At 40.0% G+C, this 18869-nt stretch overlaps 1 protein-coding gene across 6 annotated transcripts in view; it reads right to left on the bottom strand.

The window, feature by feature from the left end:
* The window catches only part of LOC148021024 (zinc finger FYVE domain protein), a 207190-nt gene that overhangs the window by 14695 nt on the left and 173626 nt on the right, over nt 1-18869 (bottom strand). For all 6 annotated transcript variants that reach the window (XM_087698861.1, XM_087698862.1, XM_087698863.1 and 3 more), the window contains 5 exons: nt 15733-15821; nt 15548-15630; nt 15326-15441; nt 15150-15235; nt 14544-14643 (listed from right to left, as the gene is read on the bottom strand). In XM_087698861.1, coding sequence (XP_087554987.1) covers nt 14544-14643; nt 15150-15235; nt 15326-15441; nt 15548-15630; nt 15733-15821 — 474 coding nt within the window. The remainder of the gene's footprint in view (nt 1-14543; nt 14644-15149; nt 15236-15325; nt 15442-15547; nt 15631-15732; nt 15822-18869) is intronic.

Below are 18869 nucleotides of genomic sequence, written 5' to 3'. Positions count from 1 at the left end.
CTGATCAACTGAAATAGCATCCAACTCGTATAACCCATGACATAAAGTGCCTGTCAAGACCAAAGTCATGTGTTCTTTGTCTCTCACCATGCATCGGTCATCATCAAATGTGACCTGCAATCCACAACGTGCCAAAGAAGAGAGAGAGAAAATTCTTCTTTATGGTTGGCACAAATAAAGCATCCGGTAGGCAGAGAATGGAGCCATCAATGGCTGTGAGCACAATCTCCCCAATATCTCTAATAGGGTATGATGCATTGTTGGCACACTGTACAGACTTGCCAACTGGAGCTGCATGAACAGATGCAAATAAATCTCTGCGAGATGTAATATGCCTAGAAGCACCACTCTCAAAAAACCAAGTGCTTGCATCCTCAGTAGAGCTAAATGCTTGATCTGCCCAAGAGGTGTCATAACTCCATGTGTCAAAACAATAGTCCCTATCTGCAACAAAGGATGCGGACTCAGTAGTAGTGGAAGCAGCATTCGAAATAGACATTCCTGACTCCTTTTTTTCTCTTTGGCAATGCGCTTTCTGCACTCAGTGATGTAGTGACCTGGCTTCTTGCAATAATGGCATTTTCCCTTTTTAGCTTGCGTGCCCTCTTATTTTTTGTTTGCCTGTGATGTGCCAGAAGTCCCAGAGCTCTGTGGAGCATTCTTTACTTGGCCGCCTTTGCCCTTCTGTCTAGCCATAAAAGCCTGCTCAGAGGCTATAGCATCCATACCACCACTACTCCGTGTTTGCTCCTCCTCTAGAAGCAAACTGACTAACTGAAGAGAAGTGATTGGATGCGTAACAATCCTTATGGTGAGGTTTAAGGCTGTATGAAAAGCCAAGTACGAAGGAGCTAATGAGTTCAAAGTGGTAGATATCATCTGTGCATCCGAATAGTACTTATCAACATTCATGAATTGCTCTCACAAGTCCTGAATTTTGTTCAAGTGATTGTGAATAGAATCACCTTCATCAATTTTCAATGTGTCTAGCTCTTTCTTTAAGAAAGAGATGCAAGTCTCATTCTTGCCTGCAAATATCTGCTCCAAAGTTAGCCAAGCTTCTTGTGAAGAAGCTGCTGAACTAATATGGGGGATGATTGATCGTTGAACTGCCAATGCAATCAATGACAAAGCCTGTGCATCCCGTGTATCCCATGCTTTTTGAGCTGCTGTTCTTTGGGGAAGTGGCTGAAGTGGAGCAGGCTAAGGTGCCGGTGGTGCACGTCCTCCTGGAGAAGGAGTAGCTGGAGCCACAACTCCAGGTCGAGCTTCTTCTCTATTGACATAATCCCAAAGATTTTTGGCCACTAGTACATTCTTCATCATGAAGGGCCAAAGTGAATAGTTATTTCCATCCAATGTATCCTCCTTGGATACATAGGTGAAAACATCTCCTCCTTGATTTGCCATGATTTTCAATTACCAAAAAATGCAAAAGAGCAATGTCGAAGCAGGACTACACTGGAAATCTGAAAATTTCCAGAAATTGCAGGAAATAACTTTCTACAATTAGTGTACAGAGGTGCACTCTGTCAAAACTGTCTGTTATGCACACAATCCAACGTGCAATTAGTGTTCAACAACACTGTACTAGCAAAATCCCCAAATTTTCTTGTGGTGTGGAAAGCACTGCTTCCAGGAATTGCAAAAAATTAAAAATAATACTAAAAAGCACAAAACTAACAGGTCTAAGCTGGCGACGATTGATGACTGGCGGGCTAGTGCTGGACGTCGGGTGAGCTGGAGCTGGCGGCACTGGTAGCAAGGGCACCAAACAGGCGATGAGCTACAAGAGGGGGCGACTTTCTCCAAGTGTCAGGCGATATAGGCAGGCGACACAGTCGACAGAAGTGACGCAGCATCACAGGGGCGTTTGGAGACTGGCGAGCGGGCGTAGAAGGCTGGAGCGGCGTGGTCAAATAGGAATGACTGAGCAGACAAGGGTCCAGGTAGAGTCTTGGCGAGAGAGAGAAGACTGGCATTGTTCCAGGTGGGCGCAAGTTACAGGTCAAGAAGCTGCAGGGGTGAGGTTAGGCGGCTCTAAGAAGCAGATCGAGCTACTGCAGGTTATGGTGAATCTAACGGGGAGGGGGGGGAGGCAAAGTTGGACTGAGCCAGAAGCTCCCAAAGATTGAGCTGAGCTGAGCTGAACGGAACCTCAACTGAACAAAGCCAATGCTCGGATACCAAATGTGAGGGAGGACATGATCGAAGCTCAGCACAAAAAACCAGAAGACAGTAGAAAGTGAAGCACGACACCTAATGCAATAGACTGAAAGAGTGTAGTGAAAGTACAAGGTACAACCCTTAAACCTTAGGGTTGCAGGGTGTTCACACCCGAACACGATAATTACCCGTAAGTGTGTGACATAAGCACATATGAAATAAGACCATAAGTCTAGGGGAAAAAATCTCTCCTACCGAGAGTAAAAAGTATCCCAGTGTCCTACTGATCACCGACACTCCATGTGAGCGTAGGCGTAAGTAAGGCGTAAGTCAAATACCCAACACATTCCTCTACACAATGTACATAAGATTATAAATACTAAAGTCTAAATTGTAAAGTATAAACTTTAAAGCTTATAAAATAAATTTTTAAAAATTTTATGGTTAAGTGTTACTTACTTTGGACTACCCATGCTCATCATGGCCCTCATCATGCGTAAGTTAGTGTGGCAATAGACGACCGCTCTAACAGTCGTGTAGTAAGCCGATTATGAATCTTCGCATGAATGAGAGAATAGGCACTCTAGTTTCTCTCACATGCATCTGAAGAGCAATCCTGAGCAAGGACTCATGGCTAAGGGTTGAAGGGTCTTCAATCCATATCCAAAGTTTTGCCACCAAAATAAAGGCTTCACAAGTGATTCTCTTCTTCAACAAGAGGGAGAAGCAAAAGCCACATGCCCTCTCTAATCCGCATAGCATCCTAGCTCCTCTAGTACTGCATTGTGGTCATCCATAGAGACCACATGAGTCAAATAGGCAAGTTGGTCCGAACAGAGCTCTCTATCATCCATGACCGCTGGTGACTTGTAGGCCCGATGTACTAATGCGACAAAATCATGATGGCCTTATGCATCCATGCCCATCTCTTCTCTACTATCTCATAGAACATGTATACAATGTGTCTCTGCGATTAACGTGCAAGTCCGTGCCTCCACCGATGCTGCTCTAAAGAAGTGAATGAGATGTACTAATGCGACAAAATCATGATGGCCTTATGCATCCATGCCCATCTCTTCTCTACTATCTCATAGAACATGTATACAATGTGTCTCTGTGATTAACGTGCAAGTCTGTGCCTCCACCGATGCTGCTCTAAAGAAGTGAATGAGAAGCCCCAAGGTGGACCCCTCACAATCACTCATATGTAACACTCTATAAAAGGGAGTCACGACAATGATAACAGCATGGACTTTCTGCCAAAAGTACTCATTAAGGTACAAATTGCATAGCTTTAGCCTTCTTTGTCACATGGTCATCCGACTCATTCCATAGAGAGGACACCACTAGTGCAAGGCGAGCTGCAGCTCATAAAGGCGCTTGAGCAACAACCACATGTAGGTAAACTGAGTTAAAGAAGGCTTCTTCAACTCGAGTGTGCTATGCTCACAATACATCGCAAGCACCTTTCCCTACAACTGACATAGCTTTTGGACCACCCTCTTCACCCATTTGAGCTTCCCAATGTCTTCCATCCGCAAGTCCAAACAATGACTTGCACATGGAGTCCATACAATCACGGAAAACTAGGTCTCAAGCAAATGGCCCATGCACTGTATTAGTAACAACTTGCACCGCATTCGAGAGGCCCATCTACAACCACGAATTACAAGTAATAATACTAGGAGGTTAGAGAGAGAAAGAGAGAGTTGAGACTTTCAAATGTCAACTTTCAAGATTCAAGAATGAAAAGAGATAGGGGTTTAGGGGAACGAGAAAATCGATAGATATTAGAGAGAAAAGGGAGAGAAAAAGTTATGCAAAAATTATAATGAAAGAAAGTGAAACAATTTTAAAAGCAAATGTATACCTCAATGATAGCTTGCCGAATGTGGCAGTAGATAAATGCAACCATTTTTCTCCCTCTCTTGCCGATATCTACGGCCCGCAAAAAGTAAGTGCCGAGTGGGAGTTTGTTGATGATACCTCATTTCTTACGATCACTCCATTTGTCGGTGAGAATGGAGTAACCATATTTTATCCATGTGGCTCGAATAGCATCAAGGGCTCTATCAATCCTCTCCTCTTCATCAATCTTTTTCGTCCTTGTATCGTTGTATGTGATACCAATCCATCCTTCACATGGACCCACATCGGCAATGGCTTTTACCATCTTCTTCCATTGCTCTTGCTTTAGGACATTGAATGCAAGATTGCACTCAATCACCATGTGTGTAATTCCAATGTTTGCGAGTTGTTGCCTTTCTCTAAGAGAGGCAACTGATCCTCGCACATAATCGGGAGCTTGAGAGAGAGAGGATTATCTCTCCAGTGCCACATGAGCCTCTCCTACATTGGTTGAAGATACACCCACATTCAATGCTTCCTCATTAGTAGGCATAGGAGTGGGTGCCGATATACCACTTCCTCCTCTTGTGGATCCCCCTCTCATCTTGGTACGAATCTCATTTGCGATGTTTTGAGGGATTTCCTTGCATAGAGAAACTTGCCCTCTCGACTTAGAAAGATGTTAGAGAAGTCGGGTTGCACCACTTATATAGTGTTTTCCACAATACTTGCACGTCAAATGGTGGGAGTTGGACTTCTTTGTGTCCCTCTCTACATGGATTGTCTGTAAATTGAAGGTCTTGTACTTCTCACGATTCATGTGATGATGACAGATGAGAGATCCGAGGGAGAGTGAGAAAGAGAGGGAGAGTAAGATGCTTGAGTCTTGACTCTTGAAACTTGAAAGAGAGGGAGAGGGTTGAGGTGAAGTTGAAAGAGCAAGAGTCAGAGAGAGGGGATGAGAGAGGCTTAAGCCTTCATAGAATGAGGGAAAGAGGAGTGAGAAGTTGGAGCTTCACAAATCACAAATCAATTCAAGATCCAAGAGAGGTAGATGAGAATGATAAATGCTTGCTAAATTGGTGTGGGAGCATCGAGGAGAGGAGCACCTTTTATAGAAGAGAGAAGGGCCAAATAGTTAAATAGGGTTGCCAGCTGGATAGAATCAAAGGGAGGGATAGGGTAGGAGTGCATAGCTGGAGAAGGCAGTGGGCTGAAGTGTCCAAGGCTTCCCAGCCCCCCAAAACTGCCATGTAGGAAGATGCGTGCAAGAATGCAAGGAGATGCAATGGACAAGCTGGCTAGGAAGGCCCATTTTTTCGTGCCAAACCGTACGAATATGTACCATACCGTATGATACGAATCGTCCAATATGAACAATACCATATGACATACGACTGCAACTATGGGGGCAATAGCCACTTACATTTGTGGAGTTGAAAAGCCTCTTGCTACAAAAGCAACAGACTTTGAAGAATGTTGCGTTGTGTTTGGGCAATGTGGCTATGGTCTCAAAGTACAATGGCAAAGAAAATGTGAGGCAAAATCTGAAAAATCAGCAAAAAGCTGATGCTGGAAAGCCATCAAAAAAGGTTGCCCAAGACACGAAAAGTCTAAGAAAAAGGGAAAATGTCATTATTACAAAAAGCCCGATCATTATATTGATGAATTCAGGAAGTGGTTCGCCAAAGAGAAGGACTCCAGTTTGGTTGTCGAAGAGACATTAGCCAACAAATCTACTGATGGTGATACTTCAACCAACTTTGTGATGCAATTTTGATTCTTCGATGGCTGATTCAACATTTAATGCCGCTGAAACACAACAAACATGGTATTTTGATAGTGGGGCATCAAAGCATATCACTTCTAAGAAGTGTCTCTTCACCTCTTTGCATTTAACCCCTGCTAGGAAGCCTGTTACATGTGCGAATAAAAGCCGTTATTATGTATGTAGCATTGGTTCAATCACAATTACTTCTACAAATGGTTTTGATTTCATGGTTCTAGATGTTTTGTTTGTGCCTAGGATCACAAAGAATCTATTATCTAGATCTACTTTTAATAAGCATGGCTTTTCAGTGATCTTTGAAGATGACAAATGCATTCTTAGAGACTTTAGAGATGGATTATGCACTCAAGCTATCGAACACCCTGTATAAGGGTCTCTTTTTGTTGGATCTGGCAATTAGTACTCTTTTGTGTGTAACACAGAATGTGGAGCTGTGTCATGACCGCTGTGAACATATGAGTTTTGATAGTGACCCTTCAAAGGTGTCAGATGGTAGATGCATTGCCTCCAATGGAGACCCCACCTTCCCATGCATGTGGGTGATGTATTTTGGAAAAAATACACAAGTTTGCTTTCAAGAAGGATGGTGTAGTGCGTGCTATTTGGAAAATGCAACTTATTCACTTCGACGTTTGTGGTCTTGTGAGGACATGTGCACTTGGAGGTCATCTTTATTTTTTCACCTTTATTGATTAATACTCTCAGTATATATGGGTCAATGGTGTATGGGCTGAAAGAAAAATCTGATGTATTTATGCATTTAAAACATCTTATGGCAAAGCTTGAGACTGATACTTGATTGAAAGTGCAAACACCTTGCATAGATTGGGGGGAAGGGGGGTGGGTACATATCTTGTGTTTCTAAGACATATTTACTTGAAAATGGCATTATCTATCGAACCATAATAAGAATGCCATCTTAGCAAAATGGTGTTGCTAAAAGGAAAAATTGGACACTTCTAGAGACGACTCCTTGTATGTTGAAAAGCAAGGGTTTGCCACATAAATTATGGCTAGAAGGCCTTTAGTGTATGAATCATGTATTAAATTGTCCATCCACTAAAACATTGAAGATGATCACATTGTTTGAAGCTTGGCATGGCAAGAAACCCAAAGTAGGCTACTTTAAAGTGTATGGATGCATAGCCAATGCACATGTTTTGAAAGAGCTTCATGGAAAGCTCGATGACAAGGCTATAAAATGCATATTTATTGGCTATAGTTCGGAGAGCAAGGGCTAGATATGGGTTGCTTGCACTAGTATTTGGATATTCAGTTCACCCGAAATCAGCATGGCATCATCATGTCATAGTCACAGTATGTGAATAAGCTTTTACGTATGTTTAACATGCAAGATTGCAAACCTATATGCACTCCCATGGAGCTAGACTCAAAGCTATCTATGCATAATGGTGAAGAGATATTTGATGTTGCAATTTATAGTCAAGCTGTTGGCTATCTTATTTACCTTTGCAACACATGCCCTAACATTCAATATGCAGTATCTCACGTGAACACGTATATGCACAACCCACGGACCATACATTGGCAACTCTTCAGATATTTGCAAGGTACTCAATCACATGCATTACTATTTCCTAGCGGGGGAGACTTGCATCTACTTACTTAGAGTGATTCAGATTGGGCTAGTGATGCAGATACTAGGCAGACTACTAGTGGATAATCTTTCTCTCTAGGCTGCTTATGCATTTCATCAAATCCAGGATGTCAGATCATAACATGGATGATTTTATGGGCGAAGGCGATTTGCCAGAGCCGACTATGGAATATAAATTGAATCAAATCATGATGCAACTTCAAGAAGAGTGAAGGGAACATCAAAACTTGCAAGCACAATTAGCTACACTTCAATAATCCACTGTCGAGCAAAACGGAGTGCAATCTGAAGATGTCATTCGACGTATTATGGATGCAAGGCTCGATGCACTTTTAAATTCTGCACTTTTAATAGGCAACATGATGGCAAAATTGCTATTGCTTTCATTTGTCAATTTGATGACTATTTTCATTAAGAGCAATATACTGAAAAAGATAAACTTAAATGCGTCACTAACCATTTAGTAGACAGAGTATCATTATGGTGGACTGTTGTCCACAAAAGTGGAGATTGTTCCTCTACTTCGAAAGGCTTTCAAAAGAAATTTTTGCAAAATTTTCTTTCGTCTCAATTCCATGAGAAAGCCATTAAACAGTGGGATCTGCTGCAACAAAAAAATCGTGAATCCATCCCGTAATACACTGAGCATTTCTGGAGTATTTTACTTCAACTTCGAATACTTGAAGATGTTCTTGAGGCGATTCACAAGTGCAAGTATATGTCCGGTTTGCTTGATTACTTCTATGCGAAAGTGAATATGTTCAGGCCAAAGACTTTGGAGAATGCGATTTTTTTAGCGCCTGATGTGTAGGATAAAATTCGTGGACGAGAAAAGCAACTGCAACAATTTTCCATTAATGGTAACTTTGGTACAAAGCAATTCAATTCTAACTACTGAAGATTCAATTAAAATCGTTTTGCTTCTTCTTTCCGTAAACCCTAGACTCGACCTCCTGCCTTATCATCAAATATAAATCAAACCCTGAGCCGTCCCTCCAGCTAAATCCCAATATACCCAAACTTTCAGCCCTTACCACCAATGTCTCTAAAGCAAAGCTTATGGTTTGCTACAAGTGTCATCAGCTTGGACACTTAGCAGTGAATTGTGAGTCCAAGAAACAAGCTGCTGAAATTAATCACTCGGGAGTAACTGATGACGAGGACCATGAAGATATGCCAGACTTCACTGAAGATGATGATGATATCGACGATGCTTCAGATACTTTACCAGGTATGCCAAATTCTCATTTGTTATTAACAATGAAGTATTTATACATAGTCAAGAAAAGATTGTTTTGCATGATGATAAAAACATGCATGATTTTATTTCCACAAAGTTGGTAAAATAATTGAATTTATCTACAGTTCCAACTCATTATCGCATAAAGGCTACATTTTTAAGCACTAGATACAATGGTACATAAGAAGTGCATAATTTAGAGAATAAAATTGGTAATTATGTTGAGCGTAGAAATTTCTTGGTTGTGTCTTTGCAAGCTAGTGATATTATTTTAGGAATGCCTTGACGTCACAAATATAACCCTGACATAGATTATTCCACACATTCTATAAAAATTCATTTTAACAAAATTCAAATCACATTACATGGATTGCACATCTTTGATAATTTTCCACTGCTTAGTCACACACAAGCCAAACGTGCATTGAGAAAAAATAGTAAATCATATTTAATATGGGTGAATAAAATTGAAGCTAAGAAAAATTAGTTGCATCCTAGGCATGCACAATTTCTTTCATAATTTAAAGATTGTTTTGCTATTGATTTACCACTTGGTTTATTACCTACACATCCTGAAGACCATAAAATAGATTTAATCCCAGGTTCTCAATCACCATGTAAAGCACGTTATAGACATAATCAGATTGAACAAAAAGAAATCTAAACACAAGTTGAAGAACTATTGAACTAAGGACTCATTAGGCCCAGTAGTTCCCCTTTTGGTACACTATCCTATTAGTTAACAAGAAAAATAATATCTATAGGATGTACATTGACTATGGTACCTTAAACAAAATCACTATTAAGAATAGATATCCGACCCCTAGGGTAGACGACCTCATGGATAAACTACAACTGTCCACTGTTTTTAGCAAGATAGATCTCAAATCTGGATATCATCAAGTACACTTGGATACACCTTTATAAGACTGCATTTAGAACTCAGTTTCGTCATTATGAATTTTTTATTATGCCTTTCCGTTTGACCAATGCACCATCTACATTCAATCGTATGATGAATCGTATATTTTTTAAGTATCAAAATTGTGTGATTGTTTTCTTTGATTATATATTGGTTTTCAGTAAGGATGAAAATGAGCATTATAAACATCTATCTTTAGTTTTCAAATAGTTGAAAGAGAATCAATTTTATGCTAACCCTGGCAAAAGTGAATTTTTCCAAACTCAGATTAAATACTTAGATCACATTGTTTCTTCTAATGGTATTCGCGTTGATCCTAAAAAGATAGAGGCAAATTTGAATTGACCAATATCTAAAAATATGCACGAGTTATGTTCTTTCTTAGGCCTTGCCAGCTTTTATAGAAAATTTATGAGAATTTTTTTATTGCTTGTATTGCCTTTGACAAAATTGTTAAAGAAAAGTGTTGTGTATTGATGGTTTGACAACCAACAAAAGTTTTTTGATCTGTTAAAATATGCTTTAACGCATCCACTTGTCTTGCAATTACCTAATTTTAGTCGATCATTCTTTCTAGTAGTCACTGATACTAAAGGATCAAAAATAGGAGCTGTCCTGATGTAAGATTCACATCCTATAGCCTACTCTAGTTACAAACTTAAACCTTTTAAATTGAAGTATTCCACCTATGACAAAGAATTGTTAGTTGTAGTTGAAGCCTTACGTCAATGGAAACATTATCTGATGGGATATGAATTTATGATTAAAACTGATCAGCAAAGTATCAAACATCTCCTTAGTCAGCCACAAATTTCTGATTGCCATATTAAATTGATTGCTTTCATTCGAAGTTTTTTTCCACTTATCCAATATCAGCCAGGAAGAGAAAATGTTGTTGTTGATGTATTGAGTAGAAGACCAAGTATCCATAATATTTCCGTTCTATCCTTTGATTCCCTTACTCCTATGAAGGATACCTATGACCATGATCCCAGTTTTCAAGCTGATTGGAACAAATTAGTTGCTAATAAGTGGATTGCAATTAATCATTTCTTCTACTCTGATGGATTTATGTTTTATGAGAAAAGATTGTGTGTCACTGTTCAATTTAGTTTTTTTGTGTTGCAAGAAATTCATTGTCCTCCATATCAAGGTCATAGAGGTATTATTTCCACTTTAAGAACATTGGTTGAAGATTTTTACTAGCCGCAAATGGAACCTGAAGTTTCTAACTTTGTTTCTGAGTATTTAACTTGCCAAAAAATCAAGTGACACCATGGTAAGCAATATGGTTTGTTAATACCTTTACCAATTCTTGACCGTACATGGGAACATATTTCAATGGATTTTATAACTAGTTTGTCTAATACACAAGCTAATCATGATATGATTTGGACTATAGTAGATCGATTTAGTAAATAAGCATATTTTCTACCATGTAAAAAACCATTAACTGCATCTCAAGCTGCACAATTGTTTTTGAAGATTGTTTTCACTAATCATGGTTTGCTAAAAGTTATTATTTCTTATCGTGATTTTAGATTTTGCAATAATTTTTGGACTACTTTGTTTCCTAATTTGGGTACTAAGATTGATTTCTTATCTGCATTCCATCCTGAAACCAATGGGTAAACAGAAGCTACTAATAGTACAATTCAACACTTTGTGAATTTTCAGATTGGGAGACATCATCCCTACTTGATCCTATCTCATTATCTAAAGACATTATTGCTATAATGCTCAGCTGAAAACAATTTGAGCACTAGATCAAAGCTTCTCATCTTCAATCGCGTGCCTCATGTCCACCAATTCAAGGGAATTGATGGTATTCCGACGATGGAACCTTGAAACTAGTCTTCCTTCTTGAATAGGGTGGTAAATAATATGATTAAGCACTAATTACAGTAAGCATAAAATTTGCGTGAACTGAAAGTGCGATTTTATACAACAGTCCCTAAAAACGTTTTTCCCACTTGCATAGTCAAGTTTTGCCAAGTGGCAATCTTGTAATCCCATTTTCCAACATTATGTAGTTATTAAATTAATTTTCATATTATTAATTATGAAAATTAATTTAATAACTATTCTAGTGCTCAAAAAATTAATTTCACTGAGTCAATAATTAAATTGGCTAGACGAAATTGTCTTCCAAGTATCCTTAAGCAGTTATATTAGCTCTTAGATCGGCATTAATTAATTAATCAATACCTAGTCTCTAATGTCACTAGTGACATTAGTGGCCAATAAATTGGTCTAGGCCCAAATCTAACACCGATTACTACCGAGTGTCTATTCAGCATAACTTATTAGAACTTTTGCTTTTGATATCTACTACATCCTTGAGGTCCTTGGTCTATTATCACGAAGTAATTGCTATGTGCATCACATGTACTAAACAACCTTACACATTCGATTAATACCTTAATCCAATGTTATCAACAAGATTAAAGCATCTTAAAATTTCACGTCCCTGTGACATTACCCCATGCATTGGCATTGTGTTCATATAAACATGCATCTGTGCGCATTTATCCCTTTTCAGTCACCCTTAGAGTGGTTAAGTCTAGATCTACTATACTCATGGCATTGCACATGGCAGTCTCAAAAGGCAAATTTTCCCTGTACTTGCATGTTGGCTTTGCTTGTTTTGCTTGCTCTCCCATTGTCGTACTTGTCTCTTAACATATTCTCCATCTAATCAGCACACACACATACAGTCCCTTAGGAATCCTTAGGTACTTATCCTAGTAGTGCGTGGACTTGTTTTACGAAGGTAGTGGGGCTATCTATCCTTATTTCTCGTACTTCAGGGCATAGTGACACAATGCAATGAACATTCATTGGAAACTCTTAATGGTAAATCTTATGAAGAAATTCAAAAAAAGTCCATTGTTGATTCTATCTATCCTTCCACGACTTTGTAGGTCCCTGGGAAGTCAATGAGCACCCTTGGTACGATACCTTAGCCTCTTTGGGGTGATGACTTGGGCTCCCTTGGTAAGATAACCATCATCTCTATAGCTTTGATAGGTGCTTGGATAATCAACGTGCATCCTTTGCTGCATGCCCTAGTTGCTTTGGGATGGGATGCCTTGGGGCAAAAGAAAATAACTATAAAAGAGATTATTTCTCATAGCTCTATTTTGGGTCTGAGAGAGGGGGTGTTGAGCTAAAAATGCATTAGCCTGATTTAAAACTGCCCCAAAATAGGCTTAATTATTGAAGAAACCTTCTTATTTTAAAAAGAAATTCAATCCTCAAAGTTATTGTGTCCCATATGCAAAACCCTAATTTGGGTGTCCCAAACTTTCTATGAATAGACATGCAACCCACTCCTCTTTCTCAATCTCGTTTTTGCAGGTTTCAAGAGTTGTATCTTCACTGCTCACACCCCATTGGCAGCGGACATCGAGGTCTGAACTTCCCACAGTCATCTGCTACCACTTGTTGCTTGATTCCTCTCTTTGCTGTTGTACTTATCTCTGATTCACTAGAGGGCTTCCAGCACCACTTGGATGCATTACATGTTTTTTTCAAGGACAAAGACCTCATAGTGAACCCTGGGAAAACTAAAGTGATCCTATTCAGTACCTCAGCAACAGAGGTGACCCGAACATTTCGCATTCGGAGGCGATGCATTGGAGCATGTTAAGGGAATATGTATACTTGGGAGTCACCTTTTCTGGCTCCAGATTTTCATTGAGGGGAGTAGTTGAAGCCTGATTAGCATGAGGCTTGATCCTATGCAGAACTTTGGGATCTTCGAGAGTCATTGTGCTCATGTACAGTTTCAATAGCCCCCAACCAGATTATGGCTGCTTGACGCCTTGGTCACTCCTACTCTCCTGTAAGAAGCTGGAATATGGGGCTGCAGGCTATACCATAGATGACTGACCCGGCTGGTAGACCACAATGCCCAAAGAGAGACCACTAGAATGGCTTGAATCACATAGAGAACCCATTGACTGTGATCATATCACATATAATCAGGAGTAAGGCCTCTACAACACACCCTATTCTCAAAGTGGAGCTAGGGGCAACATCCATGGTTCTACAGGCACTCTTTAGAGGAGTGACATTCCTACATAGGATATGGGAGCTCCCATGTCATAAATACTCTAGATTGGCACTGGCCTCTTCCAGAAAGCTAGCAGAGGAAGGGAAGAACGATCGTTCGTACTCATAGATAACAACATGGATGAACCTACATGGACTGGACATCAATCAGCTCTCCCAATTTGACTATAGCCTAGATTGCCCTAAAGTACCCCTTGCCCAATCTGAGATGAATTCAGTCATTAGAGCTGACATTCTGAGCATTGAAACAGGGAGAACTTGGATCCAGTCAACTCTCCCTCTAGGACAAATACCAAGAGTTCGCAGACCTGGATTGGAATCTTTTCCAAAAGCAATGTTTTACTTGGGATGATCACAACCAATAGGGAGAAGAAGAGAGTCTTCACCTTCAAAGTGGTCATCTTCAAAGTGGAGGATGGCAAACTCACCAGAGAGAATCTGGATTGTTCAGAGTCCACAAGTTTCTCTCACCAAAAGATCCAACTACTGGCTCACTGCAACATCAGATGACACACAGATCCTGACCCAGTTACTTTATCATGAATGAATGCTAACAACGGGCTGCTAAAGTAAACACCTCCATAGACTTCAGTGGGATCCGAGCAAGTAGGTATGGAGGGACCTCTTTCTAGACAGACCGAGCGTCCTATACACAACTTGTACAGCTACTTTCACCTTGGCTTCTTGCGACTGAGGTGGTTCAAACAGAATTTCTCCTCTCATTGAAAACAAATACAGCATGTAGCACACCTGAACTATTTTTGGACACAAAATTTGGGCATGTAGGTAAATGCATATATAAGCCTACTCAGTATCAACACATCCACGTTATCTGAAAGATAAAACAGATGCACACTCCTGCTAATGGAAAGTGAAATCATACCTGATGAGCAACATATTGAACATCAGACAGATTCTGACTTCGTGATGCTATCTGGAATGCAGCCTTGAGACGACCACAAGCGACACAAGCTAACACCTTCCTGAAATATCAAGCAGGGGCTTAGCAGAGAGCATGCGGTGTGTGTGCAGAAATTATAATCATCATCTTGTCTTCAAATAAGAACATCTGTTTTCTGTGTATTTTTGGACTTATACTATCTGATGATCTGCTAGAAATTGTTAACCGTTGAAAAATATTCAGATTTCATCTCATAACTTCTAAGACAACCAAACAGCAGACATGAGAGCAAATACTGAGTAATTTTAACTATGACTTCCATGTATATATTGTCACATGCAATGGGAAGATACCTATCAAACGTGTTTTACTTGTCAACCATTAAATGCTTTCAAGACAATGGTGAAAGACAAACAGATGTCAATGTTGTAGCCTGCTTTGTGCAAAACATGTTGCGATATTTACAAAGTAAAAAGTACGCATGCATTCACATGCACAGTCACTGTGATAATATGGAGTGTGTAACTTCCAACAAACAATGCATACATCAATTCATCAGTCACACCAGAGTACTACAGCTGCTATCACCTGTGACTGCTGGACAGCATCTCAATCAGGCGGTCTGGCCTCTCCCTGTGTTTGTTTACAAACACCATTATTGCAGCTGCAATGACCTGTAAGCAATCATTGAATGAACCTTGTTTAGAGAGGAACTTTGTGAATAGCAAATACTTATGGGTATTATGTTTGTTTGCAGCAGTAACCTGGTCCAAATCATCATCACTGATGGTTGCTTTTATATTCTTAAAAAGTTCAGCAAGTTGATTACTTTTCTTTCTTTCAGCAAGAGAAGCAGCTACTGCTGCATAGATGTGTTCAGCTGCAACAAGAATGACATAAGAAACTGACCATTTATGCTCTACCATACCTCTAATAAAAAGGAACATTGCATAACTATATATGTTAACTCATTTCTTTAAGCTTACCTGCAAGCCCAAATTGACTGATAACTTGAAATGCTAGCTCATTATTTCTTTCTGCGAGGGTTTCTGCAACCTCTGCCCGTCGCCTGCATAGTCAAGAGTATATGCGACAAGAAGTCATCATTGAGACATTGTTTTAGAAATCATAATACAACAAAGCACTACTGGTAGAATGCTGCTGTACATACTTCTGTGTGTCAGTATCATTGGGGTTCCCAAAAAGTGAATGCTTCCATGGAGGTCCCTCACTATCAGAAAAACAGCGTACTACATCCATCTGTAACAGGAAGCCATTAATGTCCTTTTCAGGCTAAGTTAACGACCTTTCTCTTTTTCAGAGAACAGAAAGATCAGAAAAACAGCATAAGCTATCAATGTGTCTTTCAGGCTGAGTTAACAACCTTTCTCTCTTCCGCACAACAGAAAGATCAATTCATGAGCTCTTCACAACAATCTTCGGAGGAAAATTTACAAAAAGAAGCCCTGGATAAGATTCTGATTTCAAGTTACCAAGGATGCTTTCTTATATTGCAAGATCTGAGTATTAGACTTCACTTTCTTACATGGTACAACCTTGCTTGGCAACAACGAAATTCTCACTACTTAACTAGATCCACAAGTCAAAGGATGGATGGCTTCAGTCGAGGATATATCTCACATGTGATGGATTCCATTAAGAAGAAGAGTGCTCACAGTTTGAAAGTAGTTCGTGTTTTCTCTCAGAAATCAAGATCCTTCTTTGCAGCTTAACTTTGGAAAATATTGGTTCTTTTCAGTTCTCCCAGGAGAAACAGGTCAGAGGGAGCCACAAGCTGTTTCAAGGATTCACAAATTTACATGGATGATAGGGTCTTTGAAAAAGCACACTTGGTAGGCATTGTACAGGGCACTTGTTTGAATATGCTCCAACCGAGCTTGCACAAATGAAGAGACAAAGACCTCAAAAATCCCAAATCAAGATCCCAAAGCACCTCTACCATGATGACAATTTCTCAAATTCTGAGTTCTAGATCTTTGGAGCTAAGGTACAAGGATTCAAGATTTAGATCGAAGCCTCAAAGATACTAGGTACCTTAGGATAGAGGAGGAAAGTGGGAGCACGACCCTTTTGGAAAAGACGGAAATTGAATTGTCACTTTTCAGAGAGAAGACCAAGGTGTAAATAAACAACTTAAAAGATGCACCAAGTAAGAGCAGAGGTTAATGGCAATGCTAGAGCCTCTTTCTGGACCTTGACTGAAGACAAGGCTATCAGAGACGTTTATACACTATAGGCCAATGCACTTCAAAGGAGTGAAATGATTGAGCACATATGGTACCATTCCTCACACCCACCAACAAGTGGAAGTTGTAGTTAATGAGTCTAATCTCTTTGGCAGAGATCTACAACTTAGCCACCAAGATATGAGAATCAAGCTACATATTGGGTGTTCATGAATAGGGATAATTAATATCTATGTACACGGACCCTGAGTAACTTTTTGATCAAGATGCTTTTAGGCTTGCCAAACATTGACTCATGGTTGTTAGGGGTGACTTCAACAGCCAACAGGCTTTGGAGGACCAGTAGGGCAGAGGCACAAAGTTGTCAAGGTATTGTAGATGGGAAGCAAGAGGCTTGGGAATTGCTTCTCTTTGCAGTGCCTGGAAAGATGCTTGGACACAATCTTTTGAGGGAGGGATGTATCCCTTGCTGCTACACACAGTTGGAAGGCGATTACATTGTCATGCTCCAATGTAGGGAGCTTTTGGGATGTATCCTGATGCTATTCACATGAGAGATGGGCTGCTCCATCTTGACACCCTTCATAAACCAAGAGTTGCTTCACACCTCGCAAGGTCAACAGCTCAAGAAATGCAAAAGTGAGGATGGCATTTCAATGCTTTTTTATTCGCCTTCTGGCATTTCAACTCTTGGTTACAGCCTTTGACAAAATCTTCAATGCCTGGCTTCTCTCCTTTTGCAAAGGGGGGCTCAATAGGAGCTCAACTACTGGCACCCTCTCCAGATTTGCTCAGTAGCCTATAAGACCCTCGCCAAGATGATTAGCAGTAGATTGTGCCCCCTTTTAATGAACACCATGCTCAACACAAGATAGCTTTTTATTACGAACAGAGTATCTTGGGACAACATCTTCACCTCCTCAGGGGCCATTAAGCTGTCACATCGCATTGATAGTAGCAACATTATTTCTAGACTTCAACAAAACCTACAACAAGGTTGACTTTGGATTCCTAAAGGGTACCATGGCCCACTTTGGCTTTCCTAAGCAGTGGGATTAGCTGCATGTCAACACTTCATAAGTCAACAAGCAGCAATGTGGACATCAGTGAAAGAAAGGGACATGATTTCCAACTCCAGATACCTGATAGGCAGGGATGTCCCTAGCCCCTTACCTTTTCATAATCTTTGTAGGGTGAAGCTTGCTTTCTATTTTTGAGAGGCCTCATGCTGGTAGTAAGCACTAAGATAAAGTTGATGGAAACAAATCATATGTAGGGTTGGCGTTGGAGATGTTTTGCACAGCAATAAGAGCAAAAAATAACTCCCACAAGTCCAGACTCCATAGATCCTGATTTCAATATAAATTGGGGAGTTCAGTTGGGCTTTGTGTCATAAGGATGTGACCTTCCAACCTACACTCTAACATAATTAAATTGTACACACTTAAGGTGCATATGTAAAGTGCAAGTTCAAATTTGAGTACTACCCTAGGTTGGGCAATGGAGGACATGAATGACAGTTGTGACACACAAGTGTCAATGGGTGTCTAGTCACAAGTCCTTGCTCTGCACATTAAATGTGCCCTTGAAAATGACATTTAGTGTCGTGGGGGTAGAGAAATAAAACACTTAAATGCAGAGGACTAAGAATATTAAAAATTTGAACATTTTCAAGTCCATAAAGCTTAGCATTTTGAAATGTAGAGGGGTATTGGCCAAGTTTCGAGACTAGGCCAAGAATTTTTTTATGTTCCTGAAACAATTATTGCAGGAAATTCATTTCTAGAGACTGAGTTATGCATGGGAAGGCTTGCCAGTTGACACACAGGGAGGTTTCACACCATGCAAGGCTGGGACAATTGGTAAAGGCCATTTTGGACTGGTGGATTGAGGACAGAAGCTATGTATGCAAGCAATTCATTGTTTGGTGGTTTTGACAGTTGAGGAGAGAGAATCTAGAGCAAACAACAACATTCTCATGTCCTCAAATAGTAGCTGCAGGGTTGCATTCTGTCCATGGACAGATCCATATAGTATGATCCATCTACTTGGGCTGGACGTGTACAATCCATCCCTTTCTTTTTTTCATTTTCTTTTTTAT

This window comes from Lygodium microphyllum, chromosome 18 (assembly GCF_053477565.2).
Source record: "Lygodium microphyllum isolate KBCC chromosome 18, Lygodium_microphyllum_v1.1.10, whole genome shotgun sequence".
NCBI classification, from domain to species: domain Eukaryota; kingdom Viridiplantae; phylum Streptophyta; class Polypodiopsida; order Schizaeales; family Lygodiaceae; genus Lygodium; species Lygodium microphyllum.
The sequence above is the reverse complement of the archived record's forward strand: the minus strand, read 5'-3'. Positions and strand labels throughout refer to the sequence as shown.